This window comes from Dermacentor silvarum, chromosome 7 (assembly GCF_013339745.2).
Source record: "Dermacentor silvarum isolate Dsil-2018 chromosome 7, BIME_Dsil_1.4, whole genome shotgun sequence".
Taxonomy (NCBI): Eukaryota; Metazoa; Arthropoda; class Arachnida; order Ixodida; family Ixodidae; genus Dermacentor; species Dermacentor silvarum.
This window is the reverse complement of record NC_051160.1, coordinates 141,711,359-141,729,432: the sequence shown is the minus strand read 5'-3', so window position 1 is coordinate 141,729,432 and position 18,074 is coordinate 141,711,359. Positions and strand designations below refer to the sequence as shown.

Here is an 18,074-nt window from a genome sequence, read left to right as displayed (position 1 = left end):
CGGAGACCGTTGTGACGCTGCCCCCTGACGCGCCCCATCGGCAAAGCTGGTTTTAGACAGGTAGGTCCCCCGCCTTCGTGCCTCTTTAAATGAAATATTCTCTTTCACTTTATAGTTACAATTTCCTTTTCTTTCCTCCAGGACGGGCAGGACCGCGAGTATGCGGCGTGCTCCCCATCACAGTTCACACAGCGGACAGAGTTTTCACGCGATTCAGATGTGTGTTCCAAGGCACTACATTTAGCACATGTCAGTCGGCCTCGACAGTTCTGCCAGCTGTGGACGAATCTTTGGCACTTGAAGCATCGGAGCGGGTTTGGCACGTATAGCCTGACACGTAGTTTGACGTATCCGGCATCAATGGTCTCAAGTAGAACACTTGAACCAAAAGTAAGAATTATGTGTTTTGTCTGAATCTCCTTACCATCGCGCCTCATCTTGATTCGTTTAACAGCCATAATATTTTGTTCCTTAAATCCTTCCAGAAGTTCATCTTCAGTGAGCTCCAACATGTCGTCATCAGAAATAACACCGCGGGAGGTGTTCATGGTGCGGTGCGGAGTATCCGCGTATCCAACTTGCGCGTATCCTGTATCCAGTCTTTCAAGAACGTCCAGTGCTCAGCCATTCTGTATCCAACATGTTTCAAGAACATCCAGTGCTCAGCCATTCTGAATCCAATGTTTTCCAAGAATACCCAGTGCTCAGCCATTCTGTATCCAACGTGTTTCAAGAATACCCAGTGCTCAGCCATTCTGTATCCAACGTGTTTCAAGAATACCCAGTGCTTAGCCATTTTGTAGCCAATGCGTTTCAAGAAAATCCGGTGCTCAGCCATTTTGCATCCAGTGTGTTTCAAGCATAGCCTGTACTTAGCCATTCTGTTGCTTGTATGCTAGCTTACTGCCTATACAATTAGTAGCGAAGAAAATGTGATGGAAATAAGTGCGGGAAGGAAACTTCCTGCAGACACACGCAAAGCGTAAACGAAAATATAATTTATTTAGTATACTATTTACAGTACTATTTTACTATTTACAATACAATTCTTGAACTGATGCAGGCATCAGTAGGGGTGCTCAGCTCCAGGGGCAGCAGCAGGAGGAGGGGCAGGGGCGGCAGGGGCTGCAGCAAGGGAAGGAGCAGGGGCAGCAGCAGCCGGACAGGAGGGGCCGACGGTGGACTTGCCAGGGACCTGAGGGCAAGGGTGGGGCAGGGAGAGGGCAGCAGTGGGCAGGCAATGATTCCTGCCCTGAAGGGAGGGATCATCGGGCTGCTCTGCTGCAAACGTTGCTGTGAAACGCCTCTTCCTGCCACCACCACTGTCCACAGACCCTGGCAACCACTTAATGAAGTCCTGTGCTTGTGTCAGGTCGCCCCCCCCCCTTTCGCACAGATGACATCTGCACACAAACATGCAAAGACCACAATTAGTACATACAGCATGCACCGTAAAGATCACCCACAATAAAGCAGGCAAACACATTCAACAAAAGAAAACCTTCAAGAGACTTAGTGAAATAAGTTGCTAAGTCTTAAGCACACAGTTCATCTGACAGAATTTGCAACCGCAGCCAACCTTATTGAATCCGAGGTTCACAGCATGCTCAGCGGCGAAATGCAGGATACGCAAAGTAATGCTGCGGATAATTAAATGCTATCGCCTTCCCCGCCATGAAAATTCTTGATCCATTTACAGGATTTTCATCCCTGTTGCCTTCGTTGACATTCTTGTTTTTTCACCCTAACATAGCGTTAACGTCATCACTGATGATCACACCATGTCTTTACTAACCGAGACATATTCAACTGTCTCACCCGCTGATGCTAAACGTGTAAGCTGCCTGGTGTGATGCAATTCATTGGCATGCTCGTCAAGCAATTCACCTAAGCTGCCATTGGTGCTAGTGCAAAGCACACTTTCGCAATTTCTGCAAGGGCAGTGGTGACTGAGTATGTGGCTTTCATTGTAAAAAATAAAATCAGCCAACAGGGACGCCCAAATTTCTTCGTTGTAGAAGTTGACAATTTATATGAAAGATACGATTTTGGCAAGGACAACCTCTTGTTATGCAAGCCATTTCGCTGTAGAGGAGTTCGGCTGTACACACAATACTTCAACAATGCAAAAGGATGACTGAGGAAGCTTTACCTGTGACTATCCGGCATAACTTCAAATTGATGAATGCCCTCTTCCCCTTCCTGCTATGAAGGCTGTAAAGCACTTGGACGGGGTGCGCCATTACAGCCTTCATGGCATACGATGCCACCTCGCGCAGTGACTTCCCTCCTATTTGCAGGAGGTGCTTGCGCTGCAAAAGACAAAAATTGCCAGAGATGTGGAAATGAGCATTGTATGCGGCAATGTTTTCAAGTTGAAAAATCTACCCAATACTACCAGAATATAATTTATTGCCAAGTGAAGTGAATTTTTAGCTGAGTGCAAAGCAAAACATTTTTGCTGGAAGAGGTTTATGACGCAATGCCCTTTAATTGTAAATGTGCTCTACAACACCTTAGCGTTACTGGAATAAACACAAACACGAAGTGCATCAGGTCTTGTCTGTTCTGTGCATTTCATGTTTGTGTTTCATAACCCTTAGCACAGTAACTATGTTTCATAGTAACTACCTCTCCAAGCTTTCACTATCACTTGTAAGCGCACCAACTCCCATGCAAATTCCCAATGCATAATTAGGGGATGTGACATTAGAGTGCAGGAAAGCCAGATCTACATAGGTGTGGCACAAAACAGCTTAAAGGCATACCGACATGATATTTTCAGACCTTCACATTTTGCGTTAAAGCGACTGACAACCAGTTTTTAAAGACGTAGTTTTGTGGTAACCAAAGTTATCCCTCAGCAATGTTTGCACCTGCAGCTACGCAAATTGTGAAAGCAGCCTATCATTCTGCTTCACAGGAGTGAGTGCAACTGCAGTTAACTGCCTACATTTTGGCCTTTTCAACCACTTTTGAAGATATAAAGCTGGTACAATAAGTTTGCATTGTCGTACAGACCTTCTTACATTTGTACAGCTTTTTTCCCCCAAATACACACCTACATCATGGCTGCCTGGCCCCCGTTATCATTATTCTGTCGATAGACTTACCAAGCCAACTCATCAAAAACAAAGGCAGTGCCACTTTCACTACAAACGAAGGCTTATCAGCATATTGTAAGGTACAAAAAATAACAGAAAAATGTGGACTGCATTTCAATACTAATAAGAATACCATGAAACCCGTACAATAATAGAAAGCCATGTGATAGGCCTCTTATTCATGGTAAATAAGGAACAGTGTCCTGAAAGCGTAGGGAGACGTAGACACACCCCAAGTGCGGACTTTCAACTGGTAAGTTTATTGAATGAACGAGTTCATGAACAGTTGAACTGCACATACACCTGGAAGGCAGTGAACAATTTATGACATGCACTCGTGGTTAGATCAGGTGATAATAAACAATAATGAATTAACAAAAATAAAAACCATCGCGCTGCTCCGCTGTCAACGATTTGCGTGGTCTAAAAGGGAAATTTCTTCTAAGACTATTGCAGGCTGACTAATGCAACCTGGTCCTGCTTTCTGTATTCTATAGGCCTCGCAAATTTCATGCGTCAATTGGTCTGTGAGGCGAAAAAGAATCTCGGTCCGACAGAATTCTGCAGTGCACTCTCAGTCATGGCAATGCATTGCGAAATGCAAGGCGCAAACAGTGCATTTTGGTGCTCCCTGAGGCCCACGTTTACACACTGTCCCAATTGTCCCACGTACACTCGGCCACAGGTGAGGGGGATCCTGTACACGATTGCAGTGGCGCAAGGCAAACACATGTTAGTGTGCCTTACAGGGCAGACGCTACCTACTTTCTTTCTGGCTGAAAAGAAAACAAATCTATGCCATGCCACGATCCCCCCCCCCCCTTCAACCTGTGCGAACGCTAGTGGATGTATGGCTAACGGCTTGCTTCTTGGTGCCGCATCTTTACTCTCCAAACTTTACTCTTCGCACAAGCTTTCCTTAAGACGCCAATAGCATGCTGTCTTGTGGAAAGTTCGTGCAAGAATTGAAGCATGCTATGGACACTAGCGTTCGCACAGGTTGAAACAAAAAAAGAGGGGGGGGGGATCGTGGCATGGCATAGATTTTTTTTTCAGCCAGAAAGTGGGTAGCATCTGCACAGCAGTTACAAAATGTGTGGAGAAAGGTGCAAATGCAAAAAAGTCTGCCCTGTAAGGCACACTAATATGCGCGTGCCTTGCGCCACTGCAATCTTGTACAGCAGCCCCCTCACCTGTGGCCGAGTGTACGTGGGACAATCAGGGCGGTGTGCAAACGTGCGCCTCAGGGAGCACCAAAATGCACTGTTTGCGCCTCGCTTTTGGCAATTCGGGTGCACTGCAGAATTCTCTCAGACCGAGAAGCTTTTTCGCCACACAGACCAATTGACTCATGAAATTTGCGAGACCTATAGAATACAGAAAGCAGGACCAGGTTGCATTAGTCAGCCTACAATAGTCTTCCAAGAAAGAGAAATTTCCGTTTTAGACCCCGCAAATCGTTGACAGCCGAGCAGTGTGATGTTTTTTTTTTAATTCATTCTTGTTTAGTATCACCTGATCTAACCACGAGTGCATGTCATGAATTGTTCACTGCCTTGCAAGTGCATGCACAGCTCAAGTGTTCATAAACTCGTTCATTCAATAAGTTTTCCAGTTGAAAGTCAGCACTTGTGGTGTGTCAAGTCTCCCTTCGTCTACGTTTTCAGTGCGCTGTTCCTTATTTACCATGAATCAATACCAAGTTGTTCCAGTTTGCCCTCCTCTTCAGGCCACTTATGCATCTTCATGTTTTTGCCATGTGGCGCGCCAAGGGTCATTTTTCGCAACTTTTGGGGAAGAATTAAAAATATAAATTCCCATTTAATGAGAAAAACATGGCTTATTTTGACCAGTAGGATAGGTCATTTTTGCACAAGCGGTTTTCTCAATTCATGTTCCGAGCAGTTGTCTGTCCCTTTACGTGAAGCTTCCGGACTCTAAAACCCCAGAAATATACTAGCAAACCCCAGAGTGCACTAAATACCTCATTTATACTAGTTTTTCTACAGCCAGGTTTCGTTTAGCTTTCTCCCTCTCATAACATCATGGCACAGAAGGCAACCACGTAAGACATCGGAAGGTTTGACACTTGCTTCGACTTGCTTGTCGAAAGGATGTTTTGGCTTCTACACAGAAGCCTTGTTCACTGACTATTATTGATTTCATTTAGCTACAACAGGCATATGGCCAACAACTATGTCAGTGAACAAGTCTTCATGGGGAAGGCAGAACATATAACCCCTTCAACAACACTATTTTGGTCTGCATTACATTCATTGTGGGTTTAAACTGGGTTGGAAAAAGCCTGTCAAAAAACAAAACGGATGGCAACCAAGGTGAAAAAACATTAAACAATGCTATTTCTCCTTCTAGGGGGCCATGTTCTCTCTATGGCCAGCATCTGTTTTTGCCATTAATGTTCAATGCAATGGTTCGAGCTGTTCGCAATTTGACCAACTTTCGCAACCCTTGTCATTACGGCATGGAAAATGGGGCACCCCCATTACAATACCGTATTTACTCGCATAATGAACGCACTTTTTTCCTTTGAAAATATGCGCAAGTTGGGGGGGGGGTGCGTTTATTATGCAGGGTAAACTTTTGAATGATTTGTTTTGAATGATTTGTTTGAAAGAAAGCCGCAATTTCGTCCGCAAGGCGAACCATCGATTGCGATAGCAAATGCGCAGAGAGCTATACAAAGTAAGGATAGTAGTTCTATCGCCCGTATAAACTTCCAAAGTAATTTAACCAGCATGGTGTCAGCGCGCACAGGCAAACATGAACCAATCACACTCGATGACCGCGGACACTCACAGTCGAAATGCTGGTGTGAGGAAGCGCTGCAGCAACAGCGAGCGAAGTGACCTTCATGCCATGTATCACTTCAACGCAAACTGAGCGGCGATAACGGAGTATGCTCAAAAGTATAAGCTGCCGTCGCACCTAGACTCAGCCTCCGACGCAGATCGTTTTCAAGATAGGGCACGCCCGGCCGTGCAATGTGCAGTTGCTGTGCCGCCTCCCTCCCCTCCCAACGGCGCCATGCACACGACGAAATACGGCGCGTTTCCTACCCGCTTTCTTCTCTCCAACGTGGGATAAAGCCGCGATCATTGGCGCCGACTTCAAAAATGCACCTGGAGTGTCCATATGATGCTACCGCTATAAAAGTAGGAGACACACGTACAATTCAGCGTCTGATACAATCGTACCCACTGAATGCCATATCGGACGCCGCATCGTACTGTGTCTCTCCTACTTCACGGCAGCAAGTTCAGGGTGTGTTTATTTCGCGGGAGAAAAAAAATTTTGAAATTTTGACGACGAAAGTTGGGGGTGCGTTCATTATGCGAGCGTGTCCATTACATAAGTAAATAGGGTATTTCACTTATTCAATATGAAGGGCATAAATTCTCTTACATAATGTAGAATAGTGGTAGATAAAACAAAGCACAGAAAAATCAGAGTAGTGGAATAAAAAGTAACGGGCCACAGGGTATGTGGGTTTACATTCTTAAAGTAATTGCTAGTGCTCTAGAAAATGCTTTGAACCATTGCATGAAACTGGATAGTTTAGAAGTTTGTTTCATGGGCTTGTAGCACAAGAAAAAAAATGTTAGTGCAATCAGGCAATTCGACAACAGGTACACTAGACTTGCTGCAAATGTGGTTTTCATTACATATCCGACTGCAATGCAATTTTCAAACTCTATTATTTAGAAAACAAAACTGTAGATTAAAATGAGGTAAATACAGTATATACAGAACATCATTGCACCCCTTTTCCTGTACTGTGTCCCACTTGTTTGCACTGCTATTTATCATTCACGATGTGCCAACTCGTCTAACAAAAAGAATTTATTCACAAGTGCTCTACATTGTGTCCTTCTATAGAAAGCTGCCACAGTTTGCATTTTATATCAGCAATAGATTTTTATGAACTTAACGATTTACTCCTGCTTCATGAATGTATCTCTACGGAGAGCTGTTGGAAATCACCGATTCAGCAAGCCACTATGGCAGCTCAGTGCCTATGGCGTTGCGGTGCTGAGCTCGAGGTGAAAGATTTGATTCTGGCAGTCAGGGTCACATTTCGATGAGGTCTCATTGCAAGAACACTAGTGTACGCTTAGATGCATGTTAAAGACACTAAGGTCCAGTCCAAATATGTCATTAGAAACTATACAGCAGGGAACAAATTATTTCCATGAACTCTTTAGTGTGTGTGATGCAAAGTTCCTTCACATAGAACCCACACCATGTTTCATGAAACAGCACAGAACTTCCACATGTTACATAGCCTCATAATTACAAATAAAAGTGCAGTACAAACCAAGGTGGCAGCCACAGCCTCATCCCGCACGGCTGCCTCTAATTCTTTAATATTGTCGGCAGGTAGCCGAGGAAGAACTGGAGGCACCGTCGACAAGGCAGTCTGAGACACTGTACGGGTCTTGTTAAGAGGCTCAGTTTCATCCAGCCTCTCAGACACGACCCGTACTTCATGCCTCAATTGCACCCGCAGCAGCATCGCTGAAACACAAAAATATTTACTTCACAGCAGAAGCGGTAGATTTATGGCATATTTGGTTGTTTCAGAGCACTCTGGTAAATGCAAAGTATCAGGATTTGTACAGGTCTCGGTGACAAAAATTCATAGGTATTTAAAGACTTTCAAGGGTACCTCCAGCAATAGAAGGAGAGGTGGAACCATTCTATTGTGTCCTAATGGGGAGTACCATATTTTCTGGTCTATAAGTCGCATCTTTTATAAGACTCAACCCCTCAAACCGGCAGCTTTTCCAGAAAAAAACTTTTGCATGCACTTCGACTTGCCACTTTAGCCTGAAGCTGTCACCTCTAGCTTCCTGGTCAGCCCAGTTGGCAGAGCGACTGCTCTGTAAATGTAACCCTGCTCCAAGTTTGCCTTCCCCTTTCACATAAGCATGAGCATAAAAAAACAAAAAACACTAGCAATTACCCGACAGCTCCGTGGTGTCCACAGCCAACTCGCATTCCGCCTTCTTGGCCCTCCTCTTTGCCTTGTCATAAGTGCCTTTGAACAAAGTAAAAATATTCAAAACAGATTATAATAGACACTAGAATGACAAGCAACCTGTTAAGCTGTGCAGGCTACATTCAACGGACAAATGTCACGAATAAGATATTTGTGACCTCTGTGAATGCCCAAAGCAAACTGCGCAGACATTGTGAACAAGCTGGCACAGCTTTGATGACGTCAAAGTATCAGTGGTACAAGTTAACATAACTCAGGAACTGTAGAATGCCACTAAAGAATTAGTTTGTCATTGTTTTTATATTCTTTGCAAGTTTTCAGTTGCACACACCGCCACCAACAGTCAATGTTATGACATATGGGAGACAGTCAAGCACCTGCAAATCTCAATAAACAATGAATCATTTATTATTACAAACCCCTTTCAATGCAAAAACGCAGATTGCATTTGGTATAACTTGGGATGGCAACATTCAAACTGGCCAAAAGGTGCAAGCCTCTTGATGCACAGCTTTTAAAGTTAGATGTTTAACAAACTATGCAACCTTCTAAGGCAGGTTTACACCTGCAAGATATCAGCCATAAAATGGCAAGAGTGCTGTTAATATTCAAGCTATTGCTAATTTTACAGATGTAGGCATTGCAAGCTAGGCGGGGAAAAATTATGCATAATAATAAACAGCGAAGGCTTGATTACTTTCCTGTATGTGCAACAATGGTGCTTGTCAACAATAATTGCAACATTTTCAACAGCTATACCAGAGTGCATCATACACAAACTTTAAAGAAAAAGGGGGGGGGGAGGCAAACGAGCTGTGTTGGTCCTGACCACCGTGGTCTTAAAGGGACACTAAAGAGAAAAGTACTTCTGCATCAGTAAATTACTGTTAAGTCTACACAAACAAAACAAAGTGCATGTTCTTTGGAGTTTGGTTGAAAAAGTGCTAGTATTCATGATGCACGTCATCCAAGTAGCAAAGCAATGAGCCAACTTTTTATTTGTTCTAATTGTCAAGATGTTAATTTGGGAGATGAGCATCATAAGTGACACCAAAACAAACCGTTTCCAGTGAGGAAAACATTGTGTGCTTATTTTTTCCGGTAATGAACCCCCCCACCCCATGAAATTTGAAAAAGATCATGTGCATGGAATTGCAGGGCCCTGAAACTGTCTTAGTGGGTAAGCAAGCTGGCCCTGTCATTGACAATAACATAAATATTCTTTACACAATGCACCAACAGCTCCCCAACAGCTCCTCGGAACTGGTTTTGGCACGTAAAACCCCAGAAAGGACAGTTAACTTTCCCCGCTGAGACTGTTGGATGGCACAGCAACCTTTTGCACACGAGTGCATTGACGCATGGCAGTTTTCATACTTCCAGGCTTCTCTCCACGAGAAAAAAAAACATGATGTGGACCTTGCTAGAAGCATGTCACTCTAATATATCATACAACTTCCTGATCAGCACCCTAACAGATAGATGACTAAATTAAAAGCGTTAGCTATAACTAATTAGGTGCCAAGGGCTAATAAATTACTGGCCATTTCTCAACTGGACTCTGAATAACATGCACTTGGTTTTATTTGTGTAAAATTATCTGTGTATTTTTAAAGCTTGTTACATAACAGCTGGGACACTATACCATCAGGGTTTTTTTTGTTACAGAGGGTAGTGGTCACAGGTACAAGGATTAGGTACAACACAATGTCATTCCTACTTATCCAATGTTAGCTGTTGCAATATTACGAGAAAAAAGAACCGTATTAATGCGACACAATATTAGGTCAAAACAAAAGGAAAGCGTGGTACAGTAATTGGTACATATAGCATATGAGCACTTGATACAGCCTTGAGACAGTGAAAGGGCTGCAACAATGCATTGCAGTTACTGCCCTCATAAACTCATAATCTTGAACTTAAACTGTTTGAATGAGATGACAATACTACTCTTTTGATTTACTTGGTATATACGAGTTCAAGGTACAAGTTCAACAGTCAGTTAAGACAGCTGAGCATAAGGTTAGCCGTGATATGTACGTCAAACTTCTACAGGGTGCTGAATAATTTCGCTGCACCTGTTCGAAAAAAGGTTTTGCACTCATCACTGCACTGTTCTTGCTCAAATTTTGCAGAACGATTACATTTTGGGGTCGCCTTCGTTGAGTATGACACTTACCACAGTTAATTGCCTGGTGCTTTTAGAAAAAAAAAGTGAGAATCTGCCTTCACTTGTGGGGATGTGACCTGCTGCAACGAGAGCACTAGCATAAACTTGTGTCGCTGCCTGCTGTAGAAAGCAGCTGGTAAGAGAGGTTTGCCACATGTTCCAGGAGCAGGCAACATGCGGCAAACCTCCCTGACCAGCTACTTAATGAAACTTAACACCCATGAATTTTGTATATGTAATGAAATTTCAGTCTCACGAAGAACAAAAATCGTCTGTGTGGAAACGCGACTGTCACGAATAAGCAATTGGTGCAAAAGTTAGGTGCAGAACTATTACTACTGAAGTAAACCACCTCATGACTTGCCGAGAAGCGTGTTGACTGCTGCACATTATCTCATAATTTCTGCCTAAGGAAGCTGGCATGACATCAGAATCGCCGCGCGTATAAGGAGCCATTCTGCGCCTAGTCTCCGCGTCTAGTACGGGGCACGCTGCAATTGAGAAGTTTTTTTCTATGCACCGAATCTGTTTTAGAGGTTTTGCTAAAGATCCACGTGTGCCACAAGCGCTCCGCTATTTACATGCGCTGTTTGATTCATGTGGTCGATCCACTGCATAAGGCTGGAGCTTTCTGTGCAAGCATGCGAAATCGGCGGTTTCATTAGAGCATGTATCCTTTTGCACGAGGTACAATTATACCCGTGCCACACGGGCACGGAAAATGGCATTTAGCAGTTAAGGCCTTAAGTTCCTGAATGACATTTTTTTCGGCCGAGCTGCTACACGTACAAACTTAATGACATTTGACCCGATGATGTCGATAGCAGCGTCTTCTGAAGGGAGCAATTTTAGAGCAATAATAAAAAAGATAAACATGGACTTACAATTTTAATCTACCTTCAAATTTAGTGAAACGTAGAAATAAGCATACTACGGTGCCGACGTGTAGTTTGGTGCTGTCTTCTTCTAGTGCACCAGCACTTCTTCTAATGTTGTTGTTTTTATTGCATTACATAAGACCCAATGCGCTGGTTTAGGTGTCCTGTATGGCTTAAACACCTGGAAAATTTGTTTCCAGCTGAATAGGATGCCGTTTCAAATAATTTAAGTAAACCGCACTGAGCAAGCTATGGCGTCGAGAGTACGCATTTCTCAGTCGAATGAGTTCTGGCGAAGGCCTTCAGGTACGAATGACATTAACGCGAATGCCATTTGAACTGCGCGTGTGGCACCGCGCGAATGACATTAAATCTTAAGGCCTTAGCTACTAAATGCCATTTTCCGTGCCCGTGTGGCACGGGTATTAAGCTCGTCTCCCATGGAGAGCAAAGCTAGCGGAAGGCGGTGAAAGTTTAGGCTAAGTTGTGAACAACACGTGGCTGAAGCGAAGTGTTACATGATCTCATGTTGTGGCACTAACACGCACCACTCGTACTGGACGAACAGGGAGCCATTAGACCACGCCGAGCACTAAAGAAGTCTCTTAGATTATTTTTCAGGTGCTTTAATGTTCGCATAGAATCCACATGGCTTTGTTTGGCACCACCGCAGCAGTGACGTCGGAATTTCTCGCGAAAACGGCTAATTTATTTCCTGGCCGGCACGGTTGCGTGTAGACTCCGCTGCCCTAAACGATGCAGGAGATGAAGTGCTTGTGGCCGGGTAACACGCGCATAGATCCCCGACAGACCTCATTCAAGACCTATAGTGTAGCTATATCGCGCAAGTCGTGCATGAAATCTACGCCCAGCTTCTTTCTGTGCATCAAAAAAAGCGGTCTAGTCAATGCCATTCCGGAGTATATAACATGCGCGCATGATTGAACTCATCTCGAGCGCACGTAGTACGCGACCGATCGGCCTAGCCACACGTGCGCTCGCTGCATATTTGGCACGCGCCATTAACTACGCAAATACTCGCACACGACGTTGACCCGTAGATGAGAATGCACACAAGGTACAATCACGACAAGAAAACTCTCGTATTAAAAAATGCATACTCACGCACACGTTGACTTCAGTCTCCTCGGTTACCACGTTGCGCACAAGGCAAGGCTGTCGTCGATGGCGATGGCGCGAATTCCAGGACGAAAGGAGAGAGGGGAAATCGAGGAACCGACGCTCTCTTTTTTCTTTTCTTGAGTCATCTCTCGAATCGCCAGTGCAAAAGTACATTATTATTTAATTAATTACGGCGGATGATACGGAATAAAAACAAGCATACCGGGAAGCGCGTTCAAGTCGCGTGGGTCGCACCAGAATCATTGAATGACAAAAACGAAAAAAAATGTATACTAATGTTTGTATTAATTCGATCCGCAATCCGGCTTTCCGTGGCTGTAGAGTGTACTAGTGGCTGCTTCGCTACGGTTTGCAGGTGGTGTAGGTGAATCGAACGTAGCTTTGACACGTTCTATTCACCTGTATTAACAGCTCATTCGTTTCAGCGGTGCAGCAATGGCGCCTTTGAACACCCTATGAGAAATCCGCCGTTCGTTTCAAAATATACAGGAAAGGTGCAGGGCTGGTTCGCGATTTTGCTGCGCCCTTTCTACTGTCGGTGCCGACTTTGTGCAGTCGTGCAGGTACAGTGTCCTAGAATGTACACATACCTTATATTCTAATAGACTGTGGTACAGGTGCGAAGCAGCAGCGCAGCAGACGACACAGCACACATGCACAAGCGCAGTTAAAACCCAGCTTACGGCTATCTGCCGTGTCTAGGCAAGCGCGGGTATATTAACGTCTCCGAAGCCGATTACACTAGCAGCTCAAGACCTATTTAACGCAAGCCGTGCACATTGGTCGGACAAAACACACACCTGCACCGGGTCAGCACTTCGGCATTTGTTTCGTGTGCCGCGCTTTTCGTGAATCGGTGCGCGAACTGGTTCACAGTAGTGCAGGCGAATCGAACGGGCCTTTAAAAAATCCGTTCGCTTCATGGAAGAACGGAAAAAAAATTTCGCAGTTTCGCCCGAAAGGCGAAGCATCAATGGCGATAGCGAATTAGCAGAGAGCTATTCGGAGTAGGGATAGTAGCTTTATCGGCTGCATAAAGTTGGACACATTCACTACTAACTGAATTAACAAGCGTGGTGTCAGCGCGCACTAGCACACATGAATAAATCACACTCGATGACCGCAGACAACCACTGTCAAAACGCTGGCAGCAAGCGCAGCTGCCGCAGCGAGCGAGCAAAGGTTCGTGCGGTTTATCGCTTCAAAGGAAAACTGAGCGGCCGAATGCACAGCATACAAAGGTCAGAGCCGTTTGGAGGTCGCTTGCAAGATACGGTGCGCGCGACAACACAGGGAGCCCGTACCGGCGCAAACATAATAAAGAACCAAGCGCAGATTACATGAACGCATTTGTTGGCAGAGGAGAAGCCGCCTCCCCCCCCCCTCCCTCCCTTCCGCGCTTCCTTCCCGCTTTGCTACTTTCGCGTGGAAGATTGCGTCGCCAGTTCCCCTTGCGCCCGGTTGCAAGATTTTATCGCCCTTGGACTTTATACGGAACCTCACGCCGACGACGGCAGAAATCTGCTTGAAGTGTCCATATAATTGCTATCGCAATAAAAACTTCCTTCATGGAGGAAGAAATTTTTCTTCCTCCAGGAAAAAATTTTCTTCCTCCATGGTTCGATTCAATTCGGCTCATGCGTTGGCAGGTCGGCTGCTCCTTGCTGTTACTGACTGCCCCACTGCACTGCTGCTGTCCACGCTTTCGCCTCGCCGTCGTCTTGCGTTTTTCGGCACGGGCTACAGCATTGCGGTTTCGGCATCTGACTCATCCCTCTCGCTCATCATGCCCTCCAAGTGGAGGAAATGTCGAGTCGTAAGAAAGGAATACAACAAGATAATGACTGAGCTAGGACTCGCGCAGCTTGTTGGCCTTCCTTGTCCAACGACGAAGCTGCAAGCTTCACCTCTGCCGACAGTTCTCGTGTAGAGCGACTTTCGCCTCCTAAGCCGGGAACCAGCAGACAATCGTGAAGTTCAATTTCCATGGATGACGGTGGTGAGCCTCCGTTCAAACGGTTGAACGAGCGTTCGAGAAGTGAAGCCTTTGTTGACATCTGTAGACAAGAAGCTCCTTTTGTAGAATGCCAATCAGATAGTGCGGGTACGTCCTCATGTGAGCTCAGCGACTGATAGCAGCTCAAGTGACAAAGGAGGTCCCCAAGGTAGCGATTCAAGTGATGAGTCTGATGACTTTCTCGCTTCAGACAGCTTCACTGGGCCAGATGAGGGAATAGCCTTCACTTGTAGTCTAACGCTCTCTCATGTACTTTCCGAACAACTGTCTGCAAGTGAAGAGCTTGCTGTAATTGCTTCCAAACATAATATGATGCATGCATGCATTAACGATGTCCTCGATTTCTGCCGGCGAAGAGGCATCTCTGACCTTCCAAAAGATGCTAGGACAGTTTTGAAAACTGAGCGCAAAGCTCAGGTGGAGCAAAATGGTTCATTTGTGCACTTTGGCCTTGCAGAAGGAATTCGTCAAGTGTTGCAGCCGGGGCAAGTAGTTCCAAGTGAACTGAAGCTACAAGGCAACATTGACGGAGTCCCTCTTTACAAAAGTAGCCAGCTTGCCTTTTGGTCCATTTTGTGCCGCATAAAAATGTGGAGGCATCACCGCCATTTCTTGTCAGTGTGTACTGTGGTGCAGGGAAGACGCTATGTCTGCAGGATTACCTAGAGCCATATGTGCAAGAAGTCTCCGACCTAACCTCTGAGGGGTTAAGCATAGGAGGTGCTCATGTTCGGGTGAGCATTGGAGCCATGGTTTGCGATGCTCCTGCAAGGAGCTACGTCAAATGTATTGTTGGCCACACTGGCTATTATGCGTGCGAGCGATGCAACCAAAAAGGGCAGCACATTGAAAACAGGGTGACATTTCCCAAAGTTCATGCAGCAGCACGATTGCATCATTTCGGTCTCAAGAGAACAAGCGCCACCCATTCTGGTGTTTTCCAGTGATAAGTGCCCTGTTTGTGCTAGCTTAATATATTCTCAAAACTGACTAAATATATTTTCAATTCATTTCTGTAATTGGCATGCTTTAAATAGAGCTGCTTTGTTTTAGAACAGATCCCATTCTGTGCAATCCCATTCTGTACGAATTAAATCGTTGGAATGCATACAGTCTAGTGCTGCAAGGTATGTCCTGGGGCGGTACAATCGGTTTGATAGTGCAACGGAATGAAAAAGAAATCTAGGATGGACTCCTCTAAGCAAACGCCGCAAAAATTTTCGCCTCAAGCTTTTTTTACGCTATATATAATAATCAAACTGAATCAAGGCCTCGTCATATCTGCGTCCTCCATATTACTTGTCCACCCGAAGAGACCATGTGGTCAAGGTTCGGGAGTATGCCCCCAGGACTAACCTTTTTAAGTTTTCTTTCTTTCCGAGGACCATATCGGAGTGGAATTTGTTACCGGCTGAGGTTGTGAGCCAAAACTCTGTCGATTTGTTTTATTCTGTATTATGCCCCTCGCAATAATGCCAATGGCGCTGCGAGTTTTGTTTGAATAAAAGAAAAAAAATAACCAGCATAAAATTCAGGAGGACAGAAGCAAAACAAGTGACAGAACAAGAGTTAGACTTGGAGATATTAGTTTATCTTCACAATGCCCAACATGGCATTTTTGACACACAAGAGTTCGGTAGCTCAAAATGCTGATGTAAGGGTGGGAAAGTTTGCGAAATTCACGCTAGTGTCTTCGACACACTGAACCATAGCTTAAATTGCAGGTAGCTCAGATAGTCAAGTTATAATTAATTACTAAGTTATAAAAACTTTTTTTCAGTTGGGGGGAGCATACAAATGTACTTTCTAGGTGACAAAGTTTAAGTTGTTTTTTAATCTTTTCTTTATTATTTGTTTGTTTTTTGTTTTGTTTTAGCAAAATGGGTTTTAGGCTTTCTGGGGTTATTCAAAAGATATATCGCAACTAAATGTTTTGTATGTGAGTGATCCCTGCAGCCACATCTCACCTTAACAAGGTTCATAGGTTATTCTAAATGTCTGCGTTCTTTATCAGTGAGAAAAACAGATGTCATGCTTGCATGTCAGGAGCTGTGTTTCTTAATTAGTACATTTCCAGAAGCTCACTTTCAAGAGTTGTACATGCCTTTCCCATCTCATGCACATCATAAAAACTGGAGGTATAGCTGCATTCACAACAATGAAAGAATAAATGGCCACCTGTGTACCCATGGGCAGCAAAAGCAATGTTCACGGATTCTATCATTGATGCACTGATCAATGAATGTAAACCCTGCCACATGTAAAAGGGCTCTGCAAATTATTTCTGTGGCATGTGAACTCTGTGGCATCTTTTGTCATGTAGCCACCCTTGAATTGGTTTGCAATATGGCTACAGAAGCCATCAAGCTTGCTGTGTGCTGAAAACCGTCGATTCACATTGGGCCCCTTCTCTACTTTCTTGTGCAAAAATGCACAAATATTAGATTATTTCGTTGTTTATTCTTCTCTGTTGTGATCACCTTGACGTGCATATTGCTGCCCATCTCATTTTTTTTCACAGTCACTGTGCCACCACATCAGTGGCACTACTGAAATGCCCATCAGCTTCCCGGCAACAAATTCCTTGCTGACACCTCTATTCATTTGAGTGAATGCAGCACTCTTTCAAGACATTAATAACAACATGCCTAATGCTTCAAAAATGAGCTGCTGTGAGGTGCAGCAATGTAGTTCTGCCTAGATTGCAACATATTTGGGGCTAAGCCTGACAGTGACTACATAATAGAGCAGGTTGGTCATCATTCAGCACCTTGCCTATCTAAGCCTCACATCTTAATGGAAGCAGCCCTTGCTGCTTCCACACATGTGGAAAGCTAGCGTGAACACAGTATATAAATCTGCATCTATGCATGCAGCATGCACATTGTCACTGGAGCAGCCTTTTGGTGTGCATTAGCACAATGGAAGCACCACATTAATCCACACTCAATTTTACATTATCTCAAGCTGTGCCATGGAAGATGAGAGATGGCACAATTACTGTATCTGTGATGCGTCATGGCATGTCCTTATAGTTGTCATGCACATGTCATCTTCGACATGATGCCCCTTATGAATGAAGCAACAGCTTAACCACTGCCTTTCAGTATACGTAGCATAGGGACACTAAAGAGCGAAACTAAGTTATCTTAGACTGACTTAGGTTGACTTTTACTGCAGAATATAAAGGCCAAATGTTTTTTTTTTCTTTTTTAATGTCGTATTGGTGCATCAATGTGGTAGTATGAAAGATTTCAGTGTGTTCCCTCATATTCAGGATGTGTTAAGACAGGGGAAGTACTTAAAAGTTCCTAAGGTTATTTTTTCGCTTCTTTAGAATGAAGTCATTCTTGACCAGATAAACAAGTAGACCCGAGTAGGTCTTGTCAAAATTGAAGACATCACAGTGAGCCTGGTGCTATAGAACTTCACCGCAGCACTACCACTCGTCTTCCAATTTTGTTTCTTCTCGGACTTGCCAAGCTGCCTCTTTTGTTAACAGGGTCCGTTTTGCTATTGCAGTGCATAATTTACGAATACAGCCTAACTTGGTAGTCCCCTTTAGCACACCTATAATGTAAAGTGTAAAATTGCTGTTACAGTTGAGCCTTATCTGAGGTGAGTACATGGTTATGAAAACAGACACCAGAAACATGAGAATTTTCCTGTGTGCATTGGCATGGGAGATAATGACGATTTGGTTAGAGTGAATGCAATAGCCACTTAATTGGGCTTGCATTTC

At 44.4% G+C, this 18,074-nt stretch overlaps 2 protein-coding genes across 3 annotated transcripts in view; both read right to left on the bottom strand.

The window, feature by feature from the left end:
- The window catches only part of LOC119458495 (lipase member H-like), a 288,765-nt gene that overhangs the window by 196,002 nt on the left and 74,689 nt on the right, over positions 1-18,074 (bottom strand). The window lies entirely within an intron of this gene.
- On the bottom strand, positions 1,061-8,080 carry LOC125947004 (uncharacterized). Its single transcript, XM_049671282.1, has 3 exons — positions 7,441-8,080; positions 2,153-2,312; positions 1,061-1,403 (listed from the first exon to the last, which is right to left on the bottom strand). Exons 1-3 carry the CDS (start codon positions 7,636-7,638, stop codon positions 1,369-1,371), a joined length of 393 nt encoding a protein of 130 aa, XP_049527239.1. The 5' UTR covers positions 7,639-8,080; the 3' UTR covers positions 1,061-1,368.

What these genes read in the sequence shown, in the direction of transcription:
- LOC125947004 (XM_049671282.1), bottom strand. Translation starts at nt 7,638, where the DNA reads ATGCTGCTGCGGGTGCAATTGAGGCATGAAGTACGGGTCGTGTCTGAG. An exon ending in AGGCTGTGGCTGCCACCTTG is followed by an intron (nt 2,313 to 7,440) that starts GTTTGTACTGCA and finishes TGTCTTTTGCAG; the next exon opens with CGCAAGCACCTCCTGCAAAT. An exon ending in GTTATGCCGGATAGTCACAG is followed by an intron (nt 1,404 to 2,152) that starts GTAAAGCTTCCT and finishes GTTTGTGTGCAG; the next exon opens with ATGTCATCTGTGCGAAAGGG.